This window comes from Paralichthys olivaceus, chromosome 9 (assembly GCF_024713975.1).
Source record: "Paralichthys olivaceus isolate ysfri-2021 chromosome 9, ASM2471397v2, whole genome shotgun sequence".
In the NCBI taxonomy this organism is placed as follows: domain Eukaryota; kingdom Metazoa; phylum Chordata; class Actinopteri; order Pleuronectiformes; family Paralichthyidae; genus Paralichthys; species Paralichthys olivaceus.
Window position 1 is genome coordinate 12,230,209 of NC_091101.1, and position 18,040 is coordinate 12,248,248.

Here is an 18,040-nt window from a genome sequence, read left to right on the forward strand (position 1 = left end):
AAATAGAAATGCAACGTTTACTTCCCAGTGATGAATCCAAGTATTATACTCTTCTACTCAGGAGAAATAGGACTCAAGTTGTCTCCAAAGTTTGTGTCTTTTTAGCTTATTGCTGTAACTTTGTTTAATCTGCATTTGGGTCCTTCCACCGGGTCTTTGTAGGCAACATGACAATTGTGTTAATGGTTCGCTTCTAAAACATATAGGCTGGCTTCCTGTTAAACAACAATATCTCATCTTCTAATTCTACATGTTAAATGAAGAGTATGTGGAGGTGGAGGATTTGATTAGGGTAGGCTATAATAAGGTACTGGGGAGGGGTTACATTTCAGGTTTTAACCCATGAGGAAACCACAAGAAATATTAATTTACATAAACCTAATGGGATTTTAATATTTAAACATGGGAATATTATTGAATTCCTGCAGAATTTATCCCCAAATCATATTACACTTTCTTGCCAATTACATGTGAAGATTAATACCACGTTCATGTCTGTTTGTTAAGTAGCAGCATGCTCACATTTGCCTTCTCACATGCAGCCACTACAGAAAACAGCTAAAGCTCCTCAATGAACACCTTGTATCTCGATTGTAATAACTTGTAACACACACTATCCCATTTTTTATGCTAAGCTAAACTAACCAAGCTGTAAGCCAAGCAAACTAGTTCCTAGCTCATTCTCCACACTTAATTCACAAAGAGGAGTTTAGTGGCAAACTTTTCCTCTATCTATCACAAATTGTATTTCCTGAATGTCTTGTTGCTTTTAGTGCGTGAAAATTAGTTTGCATGGTAACCAAGATAAATACCAATTAATTTTTCATTTCAGTGTGACTTATCTCATATATCCTACAACAAGGAAAGCACACACACACACACACACACACACACACACACACATAGAGGAACAAATGGCACTGTGCATTGGTTCATGTAGTCATTACTGTCATTATTATTCCACATTCTGGCCGCCTGTAATTACTCACTTCACTTCCTGGTACGCCAAATTCTCTTTCTGATTCCTGACTTGGAGATAATGCGACGGCAAAAACTGCAGAGCCCTTTGAATCGAAGGCTTTTGAAGTCACAGGGTTAATATTAATGAGGTGAAATAGTTACATAAATGCTAAGAAGCAGATATTTCACTTTTTTTCTTCTTTTATTTTGCATCAGCAAGGTCATGCGCCTAAAACTTTCACACTTAGCTCACATTTTTCCAGTTGTTTGATCAGCGGACATGTTACAGAGAGAGGGGCAGACATATCTAATCAATGACATTACATATATTACCCTTCGACTGAGTGAAAAGAAAGTTATTCACAATATATCTCAACAACAGTTTCTAAAGGGGAAGTGTTTGCTATGATGGGAAAAGACACATCTTAGTGTTTTAATCTTGTTTGTGATTGCTGGACTCGCTCAGCCTATAAGCACTAATCAGTTTTGTTCTGTTGACATGCAAACACTACCACATTAGAAGTTTAAGTAAACCTGCTGTGAAAATAAAGATCAGGAGTTGTCAAGTTTGTTCATCACGTTGCCTCGCCAAAGCAAAGCGCTCTACGCGTTGTACTTCTTGAGCAAGTCACTTTGCCAGTGCCGCTTACGATCTGGAAACACTCTGGGCAAGCGGATCTTTCTGAAGTCCTCAATGCATTTCTTCAGATCCTCCTCCAGCATCTTCCTCTCCTCTTCCTCCTCATCCATCTGAAGCACCGGGCCGCCATTTTCCCGCACGGAGGGCCGTGGCAGTGTCTTTAGGTTGAGGGTGGTGGGACGCTGGGGGCTCTCGGCAGGAGGCGGCGTCGAGGAAGTAGGAGGAGGGGTGGAAGTAAACAAAGGTTTGCATGGTGGTAGAGGCGGAGGCAGGGCCGGAGGTGATGGAGGCGGGAGGTCCAGGCTGTCCGCAGCAGGAAGAGGCGGCGGAGGAAGAGGAGGCGTCAGAGGAGGAGGAGAGTCCAGGTGCAGCGGGTTTCGTATGTTCAGTGTTGTGACGCTCTTGGCTTCTGGAAGGCTTTTGGTTCGACCGGCACTGCCATGACACACTGATTCAGCGGCAGTGAGAGCTGGAGGGTCAGAGGTTGTTGTCTTGGAATTTACTGATGAAACACCTGCAACAAAAAGAAAGATTTAAGTCAAATGTATTAAGTTAATTGATGAGTTCATTCATTTTCTTGCCAAGAGTTTGATGAGAAGATGGATTCATGACATGAACTTGGAATCACCCTTCTGATTCAATACTGATTTAATATGTTTATTATATTTAATATTTGGGTTGTGTTTGAAATCACTCACTAATATAGTGAATTTGCCATTCTGTAGTGCTGAGTGTTGAGTGTATGGTGTATGGTGGACTGATTGTATCCCACAGTGCATTGTGAAAAGTAGTGATATACCATCATGCATTGCACTTGTGGTATAACAAGAAAAAAAATGAAGAAAAGAGGAGAGAGAACAGCAAGAACAGAATGAATTAGGGAGGATGTGAGGATAAAGGATTTCCATTTGTCTGTTTTAGTGTATGTCCCTCATATTTCCAATGGTGTACTTTGTTATTTCATGACCGAGACGAGACGAATCTGTGAGTCATTGTGGAAAAATATATAATAAAAACAGAGCAGTGCATCACAGCACAAATGGCGGCTCACAAGTTTATTTCTACATTTAAACATGGTCAATCAGCATGCCTTTTTTACTAAAAGTATTAATACCAAGTGTAAAATAAACATTTTAATATGGGATTAAAATCGTGTTTAAAATCCTGCGAAAATGACAAAATATACCGGTGCAGAGAAAGTAGTGCAGCGTTTTTTTAATTTGCCCATCAGCTCACTATGTAGTCCTCTATAGAGAAGTCTTTAGGGGTTAGAGAATAAGTGGGTGATTTCAGACACAGCCTTGTAGTCAGGCATCTGGTGTGTTTTAGGAAACAGGGGAACTTTGCACAAAAATTGTATTCCATTTGTTTTGTTCCTATCACAGTGTGTCAGTAGCATGTGGCTGGCATAGCTGCAAGCACCTCGGCTTTAAGCTTCACAGTCTTTGTCTCCAGGAGCACAAAAGTAAACACATGCTGGCACAGGAGCTTGTTGGAGCATTATGGAAACAGAAATAAGCAGAGAAAAGGAGCTCCGTGGGAGAGGGAAGGAAATGAGCGATAAGGAGAGTGGAGGACAGTTTTGCACAAATACAGAATTTCTCCTCACTTTTGTTTGCATTTGTATCGTTCTAGAAGGAGAGTGGCTGAGCGAGGAGCATGAAACCTCCTGACTCGAGCCCGACAAGCCATTATTCATGGTGTGTTGATTTTTCCATCTCAACTCTGTGTGAGGACAGAGGAGGTTGCTGCCGTGCCACTTCTCCGAATAGGTGGCACATGCACATTCTGCACCTCTCGGTATTTGAAGGCCCATCAACCGTTTTGAACTCACCCCCCTTTCTCTCTCACTCTCTTTACAAGCACTAATTTTTAGAAACAAGTGGGCGTTCTATTCAAGCTCCCACTCGTCTTTGGTTTTCACTGTCTACACACAGGCTCGGGTTTGAACAGCAAACTCAGGCCTCGCCCACTGTTAAGCTGCTGAATTTCTAATATGCATCCTTTTAGTAATTTTTAAAATGGTCTTTTTTGTGTTGTGGAGTTGACTAGGCAAACACAACCAATCCAAAATCTATATGCATTCTCAGACTCACTTCTCATGTGATCCGTTTTGGAGAATCTTTATTTGGTAATTTCCTCATGCTGCTTCTGTAAACAACAAACTGCAATTTCAAAAAGGCCTCGACAGGAAATGGTGCAAAGCTGCTGTGGCTCCAGGAAAAGATTTTTTTCTTATTGTTGTGGACTTTCAGAAAAAGTGATGTAAAAGAGAAGAAAATACTTAATAAATAAACATTTATTCACATGAGAGTGGACCTGGCTATACACTAAGTGAAACAGTAGCGACAGTCCTGCATGCATGCTGCTCATGCACTGCGTCATCCAATGGATGCACAGTCACACAATATTAATCACACGCATTCTGGCTCTCACAGTGAAGCCGCCACATACAGTACATGCTGCTACAGCACACGCAAATACACAGGAAGTGCTCATCTCTCCTCTCACCGCCTCACATGCAGAGATGAACAGGTACAATATGTTCGCGAGAGACACACAACCCAAACACACACATGTGCACTGACATACAAAGATCCAGGAGGGCCTGCGCTCTTTCCTTCTACAGGGCTCATCGTCACGGTAACCCATCTTATATAACAGGAAAAGCTGCTTGTGTCAAATGGAGGCGGCACAGAATATTCTCCCACTGCCTTGGCTTTCTGAATACCTGAATACGGCTGTGCATGTGTGTGACAAAACGTGCACAGTCCATGAGTGAGAAGGAGTAGAAAGCGAGTATCATCTGGTGTGTTTCTGCATGCATGCCTTCATACTGTAGTTGTGTGTTTGCATGTGTGTGTGTGAGAGAGAGAGAGAGAGAAAGTGCCAATGAGATAAAGTAGAAAGTGAGTGTCATCTTGTGTGTTTGTGCAAGCAAGCATATGTGTGTCCATTCAGTAGGTGTGTGTGTTTATGTGTGTGTGTGTGTGTGTGTGTGTGTGTGTGTGTGTGTGTCCTGGGCATGTATTGGCATTTGAAAGAAGGACAGATAAAGACAGAGGATGTAGGCGACAGGAAGGAGGGGTGGCAAAAACATGCGCTCCATCATGTGTGTGTTTGTGTGTGTGCTGCATTCACTGTCTCTCGTAGTGAATACATGTGTTTGAGGGCTGCATGGATGTGGGAGTATGGGGGCTTAGCAGTGTCAGAGGAATAATCCACTGGGGGATGGGCTCCATGCTTTCCTCCACCACTAAGCCTTATGGAGGAGAACAGCGAAAGAGTGCACTCAACCCTTTTTCCCTGGGCCACTTCTCCAGGGATCTATGCAAAAGCCAAAGCACTTTCTCACACACTGTCTCCTCTCTGTATCTGCCTCGCTCTCTCTCTCCCATCTGTTCAGTGTGACACATCTCTCCGTTGCCGTCATTACTGCTATTAGCAACTCTAATGTGTCCCGGTTGCCAGGGTTTAGCAGCACTCTGTCACAAAATGTATCCTCCACGCTTTGTAAAGTTACTCTCACCTACATCTTTATATTTCACCAGGACACTGTGTCTTCTCACACACACAGACGACATGAAGCCATGATGAAGTGTGAAAAACAGATACTCCGCAATTTGTGAGAAGTTATGTCGGCACTATCATCCTAACCCAGTGAGAACAAATCATTATTCACTGATTATTTAAACACATGTAACATGTCTTTGAGTCCCCGCCTCCTCCATGTTAGTGGATGGGACATAGACCAAACTAAAAAGTCAAAGTTTACACATCCAATATTTTTTTCTCACAGATCGTTTCTGTCATTTTAAGTAGCTCTTAACAATCATTATAGTTTATATTTCCATACAATCAGTGTAATTACAGACCTAGAGATGTTCGAATGTGGGGTGAAGCGGATTAAACATGAACATATCCACTGCTTCTGAATTAACTTGAATATGACGGATAAATCAACCAATGAGGTCTTTTTAAAAGTCCCTATGTCCGCTGACAGGTGCTGTGGCTCGAGGATGGGGAGACTGGCAAACAAGAGGACAGCATTATGGTAACAGCACAATAATGTGCGGGAGCCGGAGCTACACAAATGCATAGTAATGTTGTCGGACTAAAGCGGAAGCCTTTCTTCCCTGGTGTGAAGTTGTGCATATGGCTTCAGCTCACGCTACATAAGTTTGGCAATTACAGCATGTTTTATATCTAATTACCTAGTATTCAGCTCCGATATCCAACATCTGCTTTGTGAAATGATCTGTATGGTGCCTAATGACAGAGTGGGCCTCACCACTTCTTCTCACTCATTGTCTTTCCTCTCTGACGGCTGCCACAGTGAATACATACGGGGGCGTAATCAGACATGGTGACACTAATATTTTCCTCTGACTAAACTGTGCATGCTGGGGTATTAACACAGTCGTCCATATCAGAATCAGTGGAGTGCACTCACGAACCTCTGAGCAATTACAAATCTGTCAGTCGAAGTGATGTTGAAGAAACAGCTGGAGCTGCATCCAAGTAAGAAAAGCAAAGAGGGGATGAAAGGGTGAGAAGAAAGAAAGGGAGGGAGGTGTTTGAAGGGAAACTTTGAGTCAGGCTTGACCCACAGATAATGTTTTTCAGAGCACTGATCTACTAATTCCACAAACGTCCGTCTGTCTCTGTCTGTACGTGGGTTGCCTATCTGGAGAGCCGTTGATCTAATCGGCTTCACACTTGGCAAGTGCTGGTGCTGATCTCCATTATTCACAGAATCACTTCCTGTTCAGCAGGTTGTTTTCAAAGAAAAAGCACAGCGTTCTTGTTGTTGCTGTTAAGCATTATATAAAGCTGAATTACTATTTTATTTTGAAAAGTTTTGAATTTACATATGAGAATATAACACCAGTAAAGTGTCAATCATTCATACTTATATAAAAGCCACACAAGAACAGTAATGAAGTTAAATCAGTTTTATTTTATGACAAACGTTCACTATAAAAACTTAATTGCAGATAAACCAGGTAGGATGGACACTTAGACTTTTATAAAAGGCTCTACAAACAATGTCCAGCCCACCGAAGTGTTTGAGGAGCTCTCACTAATGACATGGAATAATTCTGAAGCAGCTCCAGAGCCTTAACACAGGTCAAGCAAACAGCCCATTCCACACAGGCAGGTTCAGAACGGGCACTGCACTAGTTTGGTAATTGAATAGTATCATACTAGTCTTTTTCACAGGCTTGCTCAGATCTACATTTACTCCATGTGTCCTCTTTATCTTCCTCCTGCGTTAAACACCTTGAGCCGCTGCCTGGCTTCCACAGCTTGTAACCAGACTGCATATAAGCACCCTCAAGCCTGTCCTGGCACCCCCTCAGCTGCTGCAGAGCCCCCCGTCTCCCCCGCCCCCCTCCACCTGCTCCTTGTCTCCAGCCCGGTTTGAGCCAGGGTCCAGACCACATGCCCTGACGACTGCAGCACCAAGGACAAGCCTGACTGTTCAGATTACTGATAATTAGAGGGGCAGATTAGAGCCCAAGTCTCCAGATGGCCAAGGTGAATCTCATTCTGCACAACAGCACCAAGAGTCCCATTTACAACTCACTGCTCTACAGCAACATACTGACTGCTCATGGTACTTTCACAACATTGACAGAAAAACTCACAACTCCATCTTAAAGGAACTAGCTTTACAGCTCAGTCTCTGTCCTCTCAGGTTGTCCCTCTATGAGCTTTGCTCGTGTATCTCTGTGTCTCTCCATGACTCTCTCAGTCCTGAGTGTCTTCTTGAGACAGCGCAGCTGCTGCCTTTTAAACCTGAGGATCAATCAGCCAACAGCTCTCACCTGCACTGATTGAGCCTCTGGTGCAGGTGAAGGAGTGCTCCCAGCCCATCACTCTGTCTGTGTCTGTACTACTGAAAAAAACTACTAAACTGATTTTGTTGAAACTTAGTGGATTCATGGGGTATGGAACAAGAAGGGAGCCGTTAAATCAACCCAGGATTTACTTTTCACTTCCTGTAACATGGTGAGATAGGGTGCAAGCCTTGGCTGAGGCATGTACTCTCTGAGTGTTCCTCAAACTAAATGCTCACTGGCTGACAATTTTGAAAATATCAGCTGTCTATAGCATCAGCTGATACTGTCTCATATTGATCTAAATAAAGAATATGAGTCGAAGATTTAACAACAATTTAAATAACATAAAGCTGTATTCAAATAATCAGGATTAAAATCAAATAAATCTATTTGCAATCCTCCTTAGTGAGAACCCACATTTGTGATCATTTTGTATGACGGGCGACTTAAAGGGAAATAGTAACTATACTAACTTTATTCTGTAATATAATGAGTTGATAATAGTTTTATTTTTGCAATAATCAAGTCTGAATATTATGTAAATTATTGATAATAATAATAATTTTGTAATGTGTTATTTTAGAGAGGGAATATCAGAAGATCAGTCTGTTGCCCGCATTAAAATGAAGGATGTGGGCCATCTGGTGAGGCTATACTTTAGTATTGGTTTTACAAACAACAAAATACTTCATTGTTTGGCTCAATAGCAGCACATTATCATTAATACCAGAGATTTCTGCAGAAACTGAGTCTATTCTGAAGAAAGAGTAAGACAGATTTTTCTCATTAAATAACTACTTTGTTCTCATAATATTACAAATCTCTTCAATGTGGTTGTAATTATCCGTCTAAATCAGGGTTGGTGAACATTTTTTCAATCAAGGGCCATTTTAATTTGTATAACATCCTTCAAGGGCCATACTCAATTGTTTATCATTAACACATTTATTACAGCAGGGCACCAGACTAACTTTTACGTTTTACTGGTGAGCCTACATTTTTTCATGTAGATGCACCAGCACATAGTTATTTGTGATGTTTTAAAAACTAAATTCTGTGTCATCCTGTTGTACCATGTAGCTGTGCAGTCTGGGAAATAGATGCAGATAAAATATATGTTCATCACATGGGACTTGAGCAGGACTTTGGTTTGAATAGGGAACAAAAGAAACTTGTGTACTTTCCTTTGGATGGAGACTCTTCTGCTTTTTAAGGAGAAACGTTTATAACAGTCACTTCTCATCAGTTATTGCTGCAGCTTCCTGCTCAGTTTACCTAATCTACCACACAGTTTGTCCGATTTCCTCTCAAACTGCTGCCGCCTCACTCCTCTCACTCCTCATCACATATTTACAATCTCTGTTCTGCTGTACTGAGGACCGTTGCTCGAGTTATCCTCTTTTTTGTAACTCTCCTTTTTTTAATCCTACAACTTGCCTCTGACTCTCTGACTCACTCTCTAACTAATTTCATGCTCCCTCATTCCCATCCTACTTTTGCTTTGTGTCTCCACACTTCTCCAGTTCTTCGTTATTCTGTCTGTGTCTTGGGGCTTTAAAGAAAGACAAAAAAGACTGTGAAGCAAAGCAGAATAATAAGAGATGGATGAAAAAACACAGCCCTGTACATCAATACTGTCCTAATCTGCTCTACCGTTTCCGGCCGCTGGATCTCGTTCTGTGTTAAAACCCCATTTTGCCTCTCCTCTCGGGTGTGACTACCCACTGACCTTGCATGATTAAGTCCAGCAGGAGTTCAGGGGGGGGCTCAATATGTTTTGAGACAGCTGCTCTCTGCAGGAGACGTGTGTGAAGAGGAGGAGGAGAACAAGGGAGAAGGAGGAAGAGGCAGTAAATCATGTGTACCTATGCTGGAGGATAGAGCGGAGCAATGAAGTTACACATCTGGCTCAATGCCTGGCTCACTATAAATAAACCAATGCACAATAAGATAAAGATGCCCCGAGCCAGCGCTACTGTACTCCGTGCATGTGGGCTTACATGGCAGCGTGGGTGAACCGTGTTGCCATCAAGGACATGCATAAACACACGGCGGGGCCTGAGCTCACGTACGCACACATGTGAAAACAAATAAAAGAACGGAAAGATTTCTGTTGACGTTTAAACACACAACATGCATACACTCTCCTCACACACACACAGACAGACACACACATGTTGAAGTTGATGGAGAAATCTGCGGTAGGCCTGAGGAGGCTGCTGAATGCTCTCTCCTCCGATTGGCTGACGCTGCTCCCAGGTAATTAGCAGCTTTTCCATATTAGCATGGACCTCTCCAGGTTATTGCTGTCGAGAGAGGAGGAGGAAGGCAAATTGCTTGTTTGCCTGCTAATGCATTTTTAACTAATCACAATGACGACTGAAAGGAGGGCAATCGGATCTGAGACCTTGCGACTCATTAGCGTTGCACAGGAGGGCTGTCGCTCATCTTCTTCCTAGCAACTTCCCTCCCTCTGTGCACGTGTCCGTCTGTGTTTGTGCGTAGCTGCGCGTTCAGAGATGCCAACTGCATGCTCAGCGCATTTGTGAGACAGGGAGGGCCCCCCCCATGCAGAGCTGACCCACCCTACACAGAGGCCCGAATACTCGTCCCACCTGCTCTGCAAACATTCACACGAGCGGAAAAAGAAAACGTCGCCAAAATGCACTGGCACACCGATCCGAATGTAGAGGCCGCAGAGACATAAACAAGTTGAGAGCCACAGATGGCTGCGGCCGAATGTGGAGGGTAAACATTAACAACAGCGTGAAGACAGAATCTGATAGTATACTGTAAAGTGCAGAGAAAATGAGTCACTGTGGCTCTATAAAGCATATGCTGGTGCTGTTCATGAAAGAAGATGCAGCATGGGAACCTGAGCTGGATGAATTTAAAGCCACAGCTCACGATTCCCATGCAGTTTTCTTTTCTTGATGCAATCCTACTACGAATCGATATACTGTATGATCCAAACCATGCTGAGTAATCCTGTGGATCGATGGTGGAACTGAATCTCTCTCTGAGTGCTGACGGAGCTGACAGGCCTCTGAGGCACACATCACACTGCAGCCACGGCCCAGTGCTGAGTGTGCCGGGACGATTCCAGAACCTCTTCAGACTGAAGTTGCTCAGGAAGAGAGATAAGACGAGAACGCTGAATTCTTCAGCACTTAAATCCTCTCTCTTTGTCCCATGTCTTCCTCTACCAGGTTATCTGTTTCTCCTCGCTTCCTTGCCCCATTTTCCAATCCCTTTTTTTTCTCCTTTGACGTAAATCCTCTTCCATTCTCTTTTCTTTTTCCAAACAGGAAAGGTGATCTATGAGACAAGGGGGTCATGCTAAAAGTGCAAAGCAGACCGGGACCAAGGCACGCTGCCATGAAAGGCCGCCTACAGTGACAATAGCAGCAGGGGAACACCACATGGGTCACGTCACTGCCTCAGGCTGCAGGGAACAGGCTTGTACTCTCAGGGTATGTGGCAAAAGTTCAATAATGAACAACAAAAGCTTTCTGAGGAACTGTATTAACTTCAACTACTGTTGTAGGAATTAAAAAAAATATATAGAATAATTGATTGTGTGCTGTGTGGTGAGCAGGTCTGTCAAATCTGCTATATTCTGATTTTTTCCAAAAGACATGAGAGGCAGTATTTCATTGTAAAATATGTTTTATTGTGACACTCTGGATAAGACAGGCGTACCACCCCTGTGACACAACTAGAGCCGGATTCTCATATGGTACAGGGGCAGGTGTGCTGCACTTTTCAGCCGCAAGTTTCACAACAGAGCATTGCAAAGAAGAAAAAAAGAAAAGAAACCCAAGCAGCAGCATGTCATCACAGCCTGTGGCCTGTCGACCTCGCCGCTGCTGCTCCTCCACGTCTGTGTGTCAACACTTCTCGCACATCCACTGTGGAATGTCGAGTCTCAAGGCAACTCGCGGAGACAGAGACAGAGAGCGGTTCGGGACACTGATGCCTGAAATTTCACACGTCTCTCCATGCCTGTGCTAATGACTGACCTTGGCGCTCCCCGTGTTGCAGCGTTGCACCAGGGGAAAGTGACAAGAGGAATGCTTTTGACTGTGTGTGAGATAGAGTGTGTGTGTGTGTGTGTGTGTGTGTGTTACTGCAGGCACTGTATCGTCTGTGAGGATTCGTCGTGCATTCCTGACCGCAACAAAAATCTTCTGTTTTCCAGGAAAGGAGCCACATAAATATTTTAACTTTTTATGTGGAGCTCATCAGCGATGCTCTTATCTAGGCCAGACAGAGATCAGGTTCACAGGTCTTATTCTAAGGTAATTAACATGTGATAATCACCAGGTAACAAAAGCTTATACAAGACAGAATTTATAAAACATGTGACCACCTCAGCTACATAACCACCATGAACACACACCTGGCTGTTGTACCAGTTTAAAACATATGGCCCACTTTTCTCTTCTCTTTCTCTGAGGGGAGTTTTTATTGACAGCAGACAAAAATCATTTCTAATCTTTTAAAAATGGACAAATCATTGCTCTGCGTGAAACCTTAACAACTGTAATTCCCCGTCCTGAATTTATGTCCAGTCTGCTTGGAGATTTGTTATGTACAAAATAATTAGGTCAATTATTTGCAACAAAGTAGAGGTTTTTGCAATCTGCTTTAAAGGAGCTTGTTATCTATGCATGTCCTCATTTCCTGGCCCTATTTTCTGGTCAACTGCTCCATTCAAGTCCAGGCTGAGGACGGGAAAAAAACGAGAGAACAAAAAATGTGGAAAAGCAGATGGGAAGAAGAGGGCGATGGTGCCTGAGGGCAGAGTGTTCAACATTTAATATAAAGCAGAGTTTAAGTCCAGGGACATTTATTTTAATGGGAAATGGTGAGATGGAATGTTGGATTGGGTTCTCTTGTGATTGTATTGTCACTGAAAATTAAAATTTCAAAGTGCAGTAAATGACCCACTTCCCTTCACAGTTTATGTGGAATGCCATTCAAGGCTGTGGAAATGCTTTGTTATGAATGGAACATAAACAACCCAAATAGGAAGAAAACATCTTTTATTTGACAAATCAATTTTCTTTTTTTTTTTGCTGAACACTTTGATTTCAGTGTTGTCTACGCCTGCAGTGACACACTGCTGCAGGACTCACATATTGACTCAGATGTCAACAACAGCACGTCATCACACCGAAACACAACATTGCCGTTCCTAGACATTTCGGAATACATCTATTGTCACTGTCAGGCGTTCTGCCAAAACTACAAACTGACACCTCAGGTGAAATCCTGCACTGTACTGCCTTGCTGGCTGTTTCTCGACTCAAAGGTCACTTGCACGTCTTATTCTCAAAATCAAATTACAGCTTCTACATTTCCTTTCTGTGTCTGCATCACCTGGATCTTTCCCTTCAGTTTGTGTTGTAGCCTGAGGTATATATGATGTTGCAGACCAGTCCTGAGGCTGTAACTCGAAAAGACTTGTCTCTCAACTTTCATGACTGAAGCTGAACCTGCTCATTATAAATCTGCCCTACCGATGCCCTTTGCTACAGTGGTGAGAAAACATTGGGCTTTGGCTGAGCTACAGCGTAATCCTACCCTTTTCTCCCGGGTATTCACTTACATTGAGTGAGAGTTATCATCAAATAAGCAACAGCTTCAACTAATACTGAACCCAATATTAAGAATAACATTGTTGTTTACAGAACATTCAGAGACATGGTCCACTAAAGTGACAAGCACATTTTTCTTTTTTATGGAAACAAGACGTAGTCGTGGTGGGAATCCTGTCCCGGGAGGCGCTTCACTAAAAATGCTCTTAAATGTCTAATTGAGCAAAGAAATGTCAAAGAGCAGTGGGCTGTGAGGGATATAACGCCTCCCATCTCCTGCGTCCTCCCAGTGTGGCTGATTAAAATACTGAAAGCTCTGTAGTATAATCGATACACACACCTCGTCCGTCTTTTCTTTCTGTCTACAAGACCTAGGAGTTATTTTTTCCTTTGAATCAAAGCTTGTTACTCATTCATTCTTTGTGAAAAGGACATTCCACACACACCTACAACATACTTTTCCCTTCAAAAACAAACAAGCCCCCCCCCCCTCCATCTGTGTTGGTGTGGCTTTAGTATATAATTCCCCATTCAATCATTCATTTCTGGACAGGAAAAAACTAACTACTGTATATGGCACGTTCCCTATCCACATGGTACCGGACATATTTAATAAAAACTGAACGAAATTAGATTTTGTGTTGCACTTCTTTTCTTGTGCTGGGGCTGCTCACATCCCTCAAGGCTGATAAGAAGTCCAATTATTTGGTAATTTAGTTCAGAGGAGCAGGAGAGAGTCCAATCTGCTCGAGTAAGCAGGTAAAGTACAGCACTGTACATTACGGCCAATCTCTTTGAAGCCCTTTCCCTTATGCCCATTATGACTGGTTTCACTGGTCATATAGACACACCGGGCTGCTTATTCAACAAAATTAGCTCTGGGATAGAGTATTGTGCTTCACCGAGGCAGATGCAATGTGTAGAGTACAAAGGGGAGACAGTACATAGCAGGTATCAGTCTCTGCAGGACGAGGCTGTGGTTCAGGACTGGGGGGGCTACAGCTAGATGGAGCGACGGCTTAGGCGAAGGCAAGAGCTGGACCTGAGGATGAGGTGGGGGTTTGGATTTGGGGTTGAGGAGGGGGGGCTGCAGATTGGACCAGCATGGAGACGAGTCAGGGCCACTGCTGCGTACTGTTCATAGGGTAAAAAGCTGGATGCTGCAGAGAGAGATGAAAGGGCAAAACATCTACGGTACATCTACTGGTGCAGGAGCCGTCAGAGAGAGACGGGGTGGCTGGAGGCTAAGGGAAGGGGGGCACTTGGAGGGTGGAGGACCGGGGGAACAAAGCCGATATAGTCTCACTCACGGTAGAACACATATTCAGTGTAGCTGGTCCAGATCTTGTCGTCCGTCTGCTCATGGGCAAAGGCGCAGGTTCCTGTTGAGTTACAGGCCACCATGTGGAAGCCTGCGTCGGCCAGCTTGTCAAAAGCCTGCTCCAGAAAGGTGAACTTGAGATAGTAGCGGGACGTGTAGCGCTCTGGGGGGCGGTCAGGGTCACGACTCTCGTTGAGCGTCTCCCCAAAAACCTCTTTGGCCAAGGAGGTCTTCCCACACACCATGATTCGTGCCACCCTGCGGAACTTAGCATCGGTGTGGCTGTCACGGCCCAGAGTATACGAGCCTCTGTAGCCAATGGTGATGAACCCGGAACGTTTTCCATCCATGGCACCAGGCACCAGGCTGGCACACGCAGCAGCTGCAGCACCCAGGGAGCTGAGGTTACGGGCTGTGTCAATCCCAGGTGAGGAGTCCTCTGGGTCGCTCTGACATCCCTCATCGCCCAGCGAGTTCTGCTTGCTGATTTTGGGCACCAGCAGCTTGACGAGCTCTGGCAGGTTGAAGAACTCAGCCTCCCTCTGCAGGCGCCCACGTTCAGGGAAGTGGTCAGGAAGGACCAGTTGCTGGTCCCGCATGTAATCCAAGATGTAACGGAATAGGAAACCATCACGATCCACAAAGAAGCGCCCCTTGGTGTCCCTGGCCAGACCTTTGGCTGACTTTCGACTGAACATCTCCCACAGCAGAGAGTCTGGCACACTTGTGAGGGTGGAGTAGCGGGTTATGTACACCTGGCCTCCAACATTAAGCTCTATAATCTCTGGGAAGGGCAGTTCCTCCACAGATATGCTACTATCTGGTAAAGCCATTGCTCACTACCGCCACACAGGTGCACTCAGGTGCAGCTTTAAGAAACTCTCTTGGTTGCAGGGAAAGTTTTAAAACAAACCCTGGCACAGTGGTGGCTGAGGCCTGTTGCCTGTCAGAGATCTCAGGTGCAGCCGCGGTGGATCTCCTGTGGTGACGGACGCGACGCACAATTGGTGTGCGCGCAGAAAAGCTGTCCAACACTCTTACAACAGATCCAGGAGGAAGTGAACAGTCACACAAACACTCTCTCTATTCTAACTACAGCTTCGCCTCATTCTTACTAAAACATAGCGCAGAGAGTTTCATCAGCGCTGGAAGGAGCCGTGTTGTCCATGTCCTTTACGCGCAGACAGACGCGCTCTCCTCTGGATGAAATTCCGCTTTTGGCACCAGCTCTGTGATCAGGAATTGCTCGCTTTGCGCAAGTGTCCATAACGAACTTCTCTCTCTCTCTCTAACGTCGCTCCGTGGTCCTGGCGCAAACGGGATCCGGTGGTGGCCCAACTTCAATTAGGCAATCCATAGTTGGTTTGTTCCGTGGGGGTCCCGATGCTGAAGAGCCACGTGATGAAGAGGATCTTCCACACGTAGTGAGAGACGAGGAAGGTGAATAAAAAGACCTCGGACCTTTCCATCACTTGGTGTTGTGTCAGTGTGTGAACGAACACATCCGCGCCTCCCCCCTCTCTCCCTCTCTCTCTCTCTCTCTCTCTCGTGTCAGACTGTAACTCTGCTGCAACGTAACCGGGGGATAAGGCATTATTCATCCCGGTAAGCACCGCCCACACGCCGTGACGCGCCTCTGCTGTGATCCAGGTCAAAACAGCCTGCGCCCCTCAGGGAGCGGTGGAACACTGGCAGCTCTTTATTCCAGAAATCAGGGAGATTTCATTTCCCCCCCAAAGTTTTATTGAAACGTTAATTGCCCTAAATTGCCTGAACAGATAAAGCCACAGAATCTGTTTAACGAAGCCTGACTAGCTGGACTCTTTACATATATTTCCTTTGACATCACATCGTTTATTTCATTATTACAAATGGTAAAAGAACAGTTAGGAAACCTGTGCTTCCATCAGGCCCTCATTCATTATTTCTCAATGAGAGTTTGATGGAATAAACAGTGTAATAAAAACAAACACCAAGGCTCAATTCTTATTAAAACGCAGCCACTGACTGGTGAATGGTTGTGCTTTTAATTTTATTGCTTTTATTTTTGGGAGCACTCACAGTGGATGAGCCTCCTAAAGAAGGATGGGATAACAGTGACATCTAGTGAATACTCAGGAGGACACGTTTTCTCATACAAGACAAATTCATTAAACATTTTACCTCAGAGACATTGAGGTAAGAGACCTAATTTACTATATAGCCGAGTGTAGAAAATAAACAACATTCAAGGAAACCAAGAAAACACAAATAAGAAAGAGTACATTTGCGTAAAAGAGAGTAAAAAAAGGAGCAAAAGTACAAGCCTTAGGAATAAATGCAGTACATCAAATTTAATGTAAAGAAAATGAATGATCACAACCTGAGCTTTCAGTTATACCACATGATTTTCATGATGTGCACAGTCTGCTGAGTTTGATTTATCTGGATATTATATAAGTATAAAGTAATCAATATATACCAATCGAATCAATGAAACTTCTTTAAATAAATATCAAAGTCCCCTTACTATATGTAATATTACTTCAGATTGAGCTATGTCAGACGACAAATCCAACAGTCAAAGTGTCAACACACTTGTAGTAATATTTGAGAGTAATGAATAGTCGCCAGGCCGCCTGCTACTTATGCTTTCTGTTTATCGCTGTGTCCTTTTCTTTGGTTAACTCCACCACACAGTCGTCTCTCTTTCTAATCAGCAGGCCAGTTTCAGCCGTCTCCAAGCGGTCTGCTGCTGATTTCCCTGAGGCCCCTCCAGATGGCCCGCTGCATTAGAAGGCCTTGTCTCAGGCAATCTGGTTTGGACGACTTTGGTTATGTGGGCCATGGATCTGGAGGTGATATGGCGGCGCTGTCCGCCAATGAGACGGACTGTTGACACAGTCCCAGCTCTAGTTTCTGCTCCTTTGACTGAAATATGCTGCGTAATAGCAGAATGGTGAGCAGGCCAAAGCTTAAAATCCCAAATAATATGCTCTGACGCAGAACCGTGTAAATATTTGGGTGTGCTGCCAACTCTCAACCCAGTGTCACTGATTCAAAATGATTTAATTACTTTTTTTTTTTAAATATGACTGACCCTGCCTTCCACTCACTGGTTCTAAAAATCCCTGCACATCAGCAAGATTTTTACAGGCAGCTTCATTATTCTAATCACATCCACAGCAGAGACCATTGATACTCAGAAATGTGGGCAAAATGACTGCATCTAATGAATTAGTTTGACCTTCTGCAATGGCTGGATTATCTGCGTATGTCTGTCAATGCTCATCACAGTGATGGCCTTTGGAGACTGTTTGGTGTGTTTGGTGTGTGTGTGTGTGTGTGTGTGTGTGTTTGAGAGAGAGAAAGTGTTTGATGCTCCTCTGATCATAAGCGGAGTCTTGCAACCCTTGGGAGAGAGATAGTAGTTCAGCATAACTCTTGACAGGAAGTGGAAAAATACACTTACAGCTCCTACTGCTGCTAAATCTGAATGTGTTGAGGGAAAAACAAGCTGAGCTACTACTCATTCTGAAGAGTTGGAATATATAAGGGGAGAAAAGAGGGGTTACTTAGTGAGGATCTCATGTCTGCATATTGATCTCTGCGTCCTCAGTGGTTTGTGCTGACGACAGCGCCATTAAGTGATTTATGAGATGTACTCTGGATGGGATCAACAGAAATGAGC

General features: G+C 44.0%; 1 protein-coding gene across 1 annotated transcript; it reads right to left on the reverse strand.

Annotated features, from left to right (window-relative positions):
- Positions 1-1,143: 1,143 nt before the first annotated feature.
- kctd12b (potassium channel tetramerisation domain containing 12b) lies at positions 1,144-15,825 on the reverse strand. Its single transcript, XM_069531132.1, has 2 exons — positions 14,360-15,825; positions 1,144-2,114 (listed from the first exon to the last, which is right to left on the reverse strand). The coding sequence occupies exons 1-2, from the start codon at positions 15,201-15,203 to the stop codon at positions 1,564-1,566; spliced, it is 1,395 nt and encodes a 464-aa protein (XP_069387233.1). The 5' UTR covers positions 15,204-15,825; the 3' UTR covers positions 1,144-1,563.
- Between the last annotated feature and the right edge of the window lie 2,215 nt (positions 15,826-18,040).

Coding starts and splice junctions, on each gene's coding strand:
- kctd12b (XM_069531132.1), bottom strand. CDS start 15,203: ATGGCTTTACCAGATAGTAGCATATCTGTGGAGGAACTGCCCTTCCCA. Junction 2,115..14,359: donor CACTGAATATGTGTTCTACC/GTGAGTGAGACT, acceptor TTTTTGTTGCAG/GTGTTTCATCAGTAAATTCC.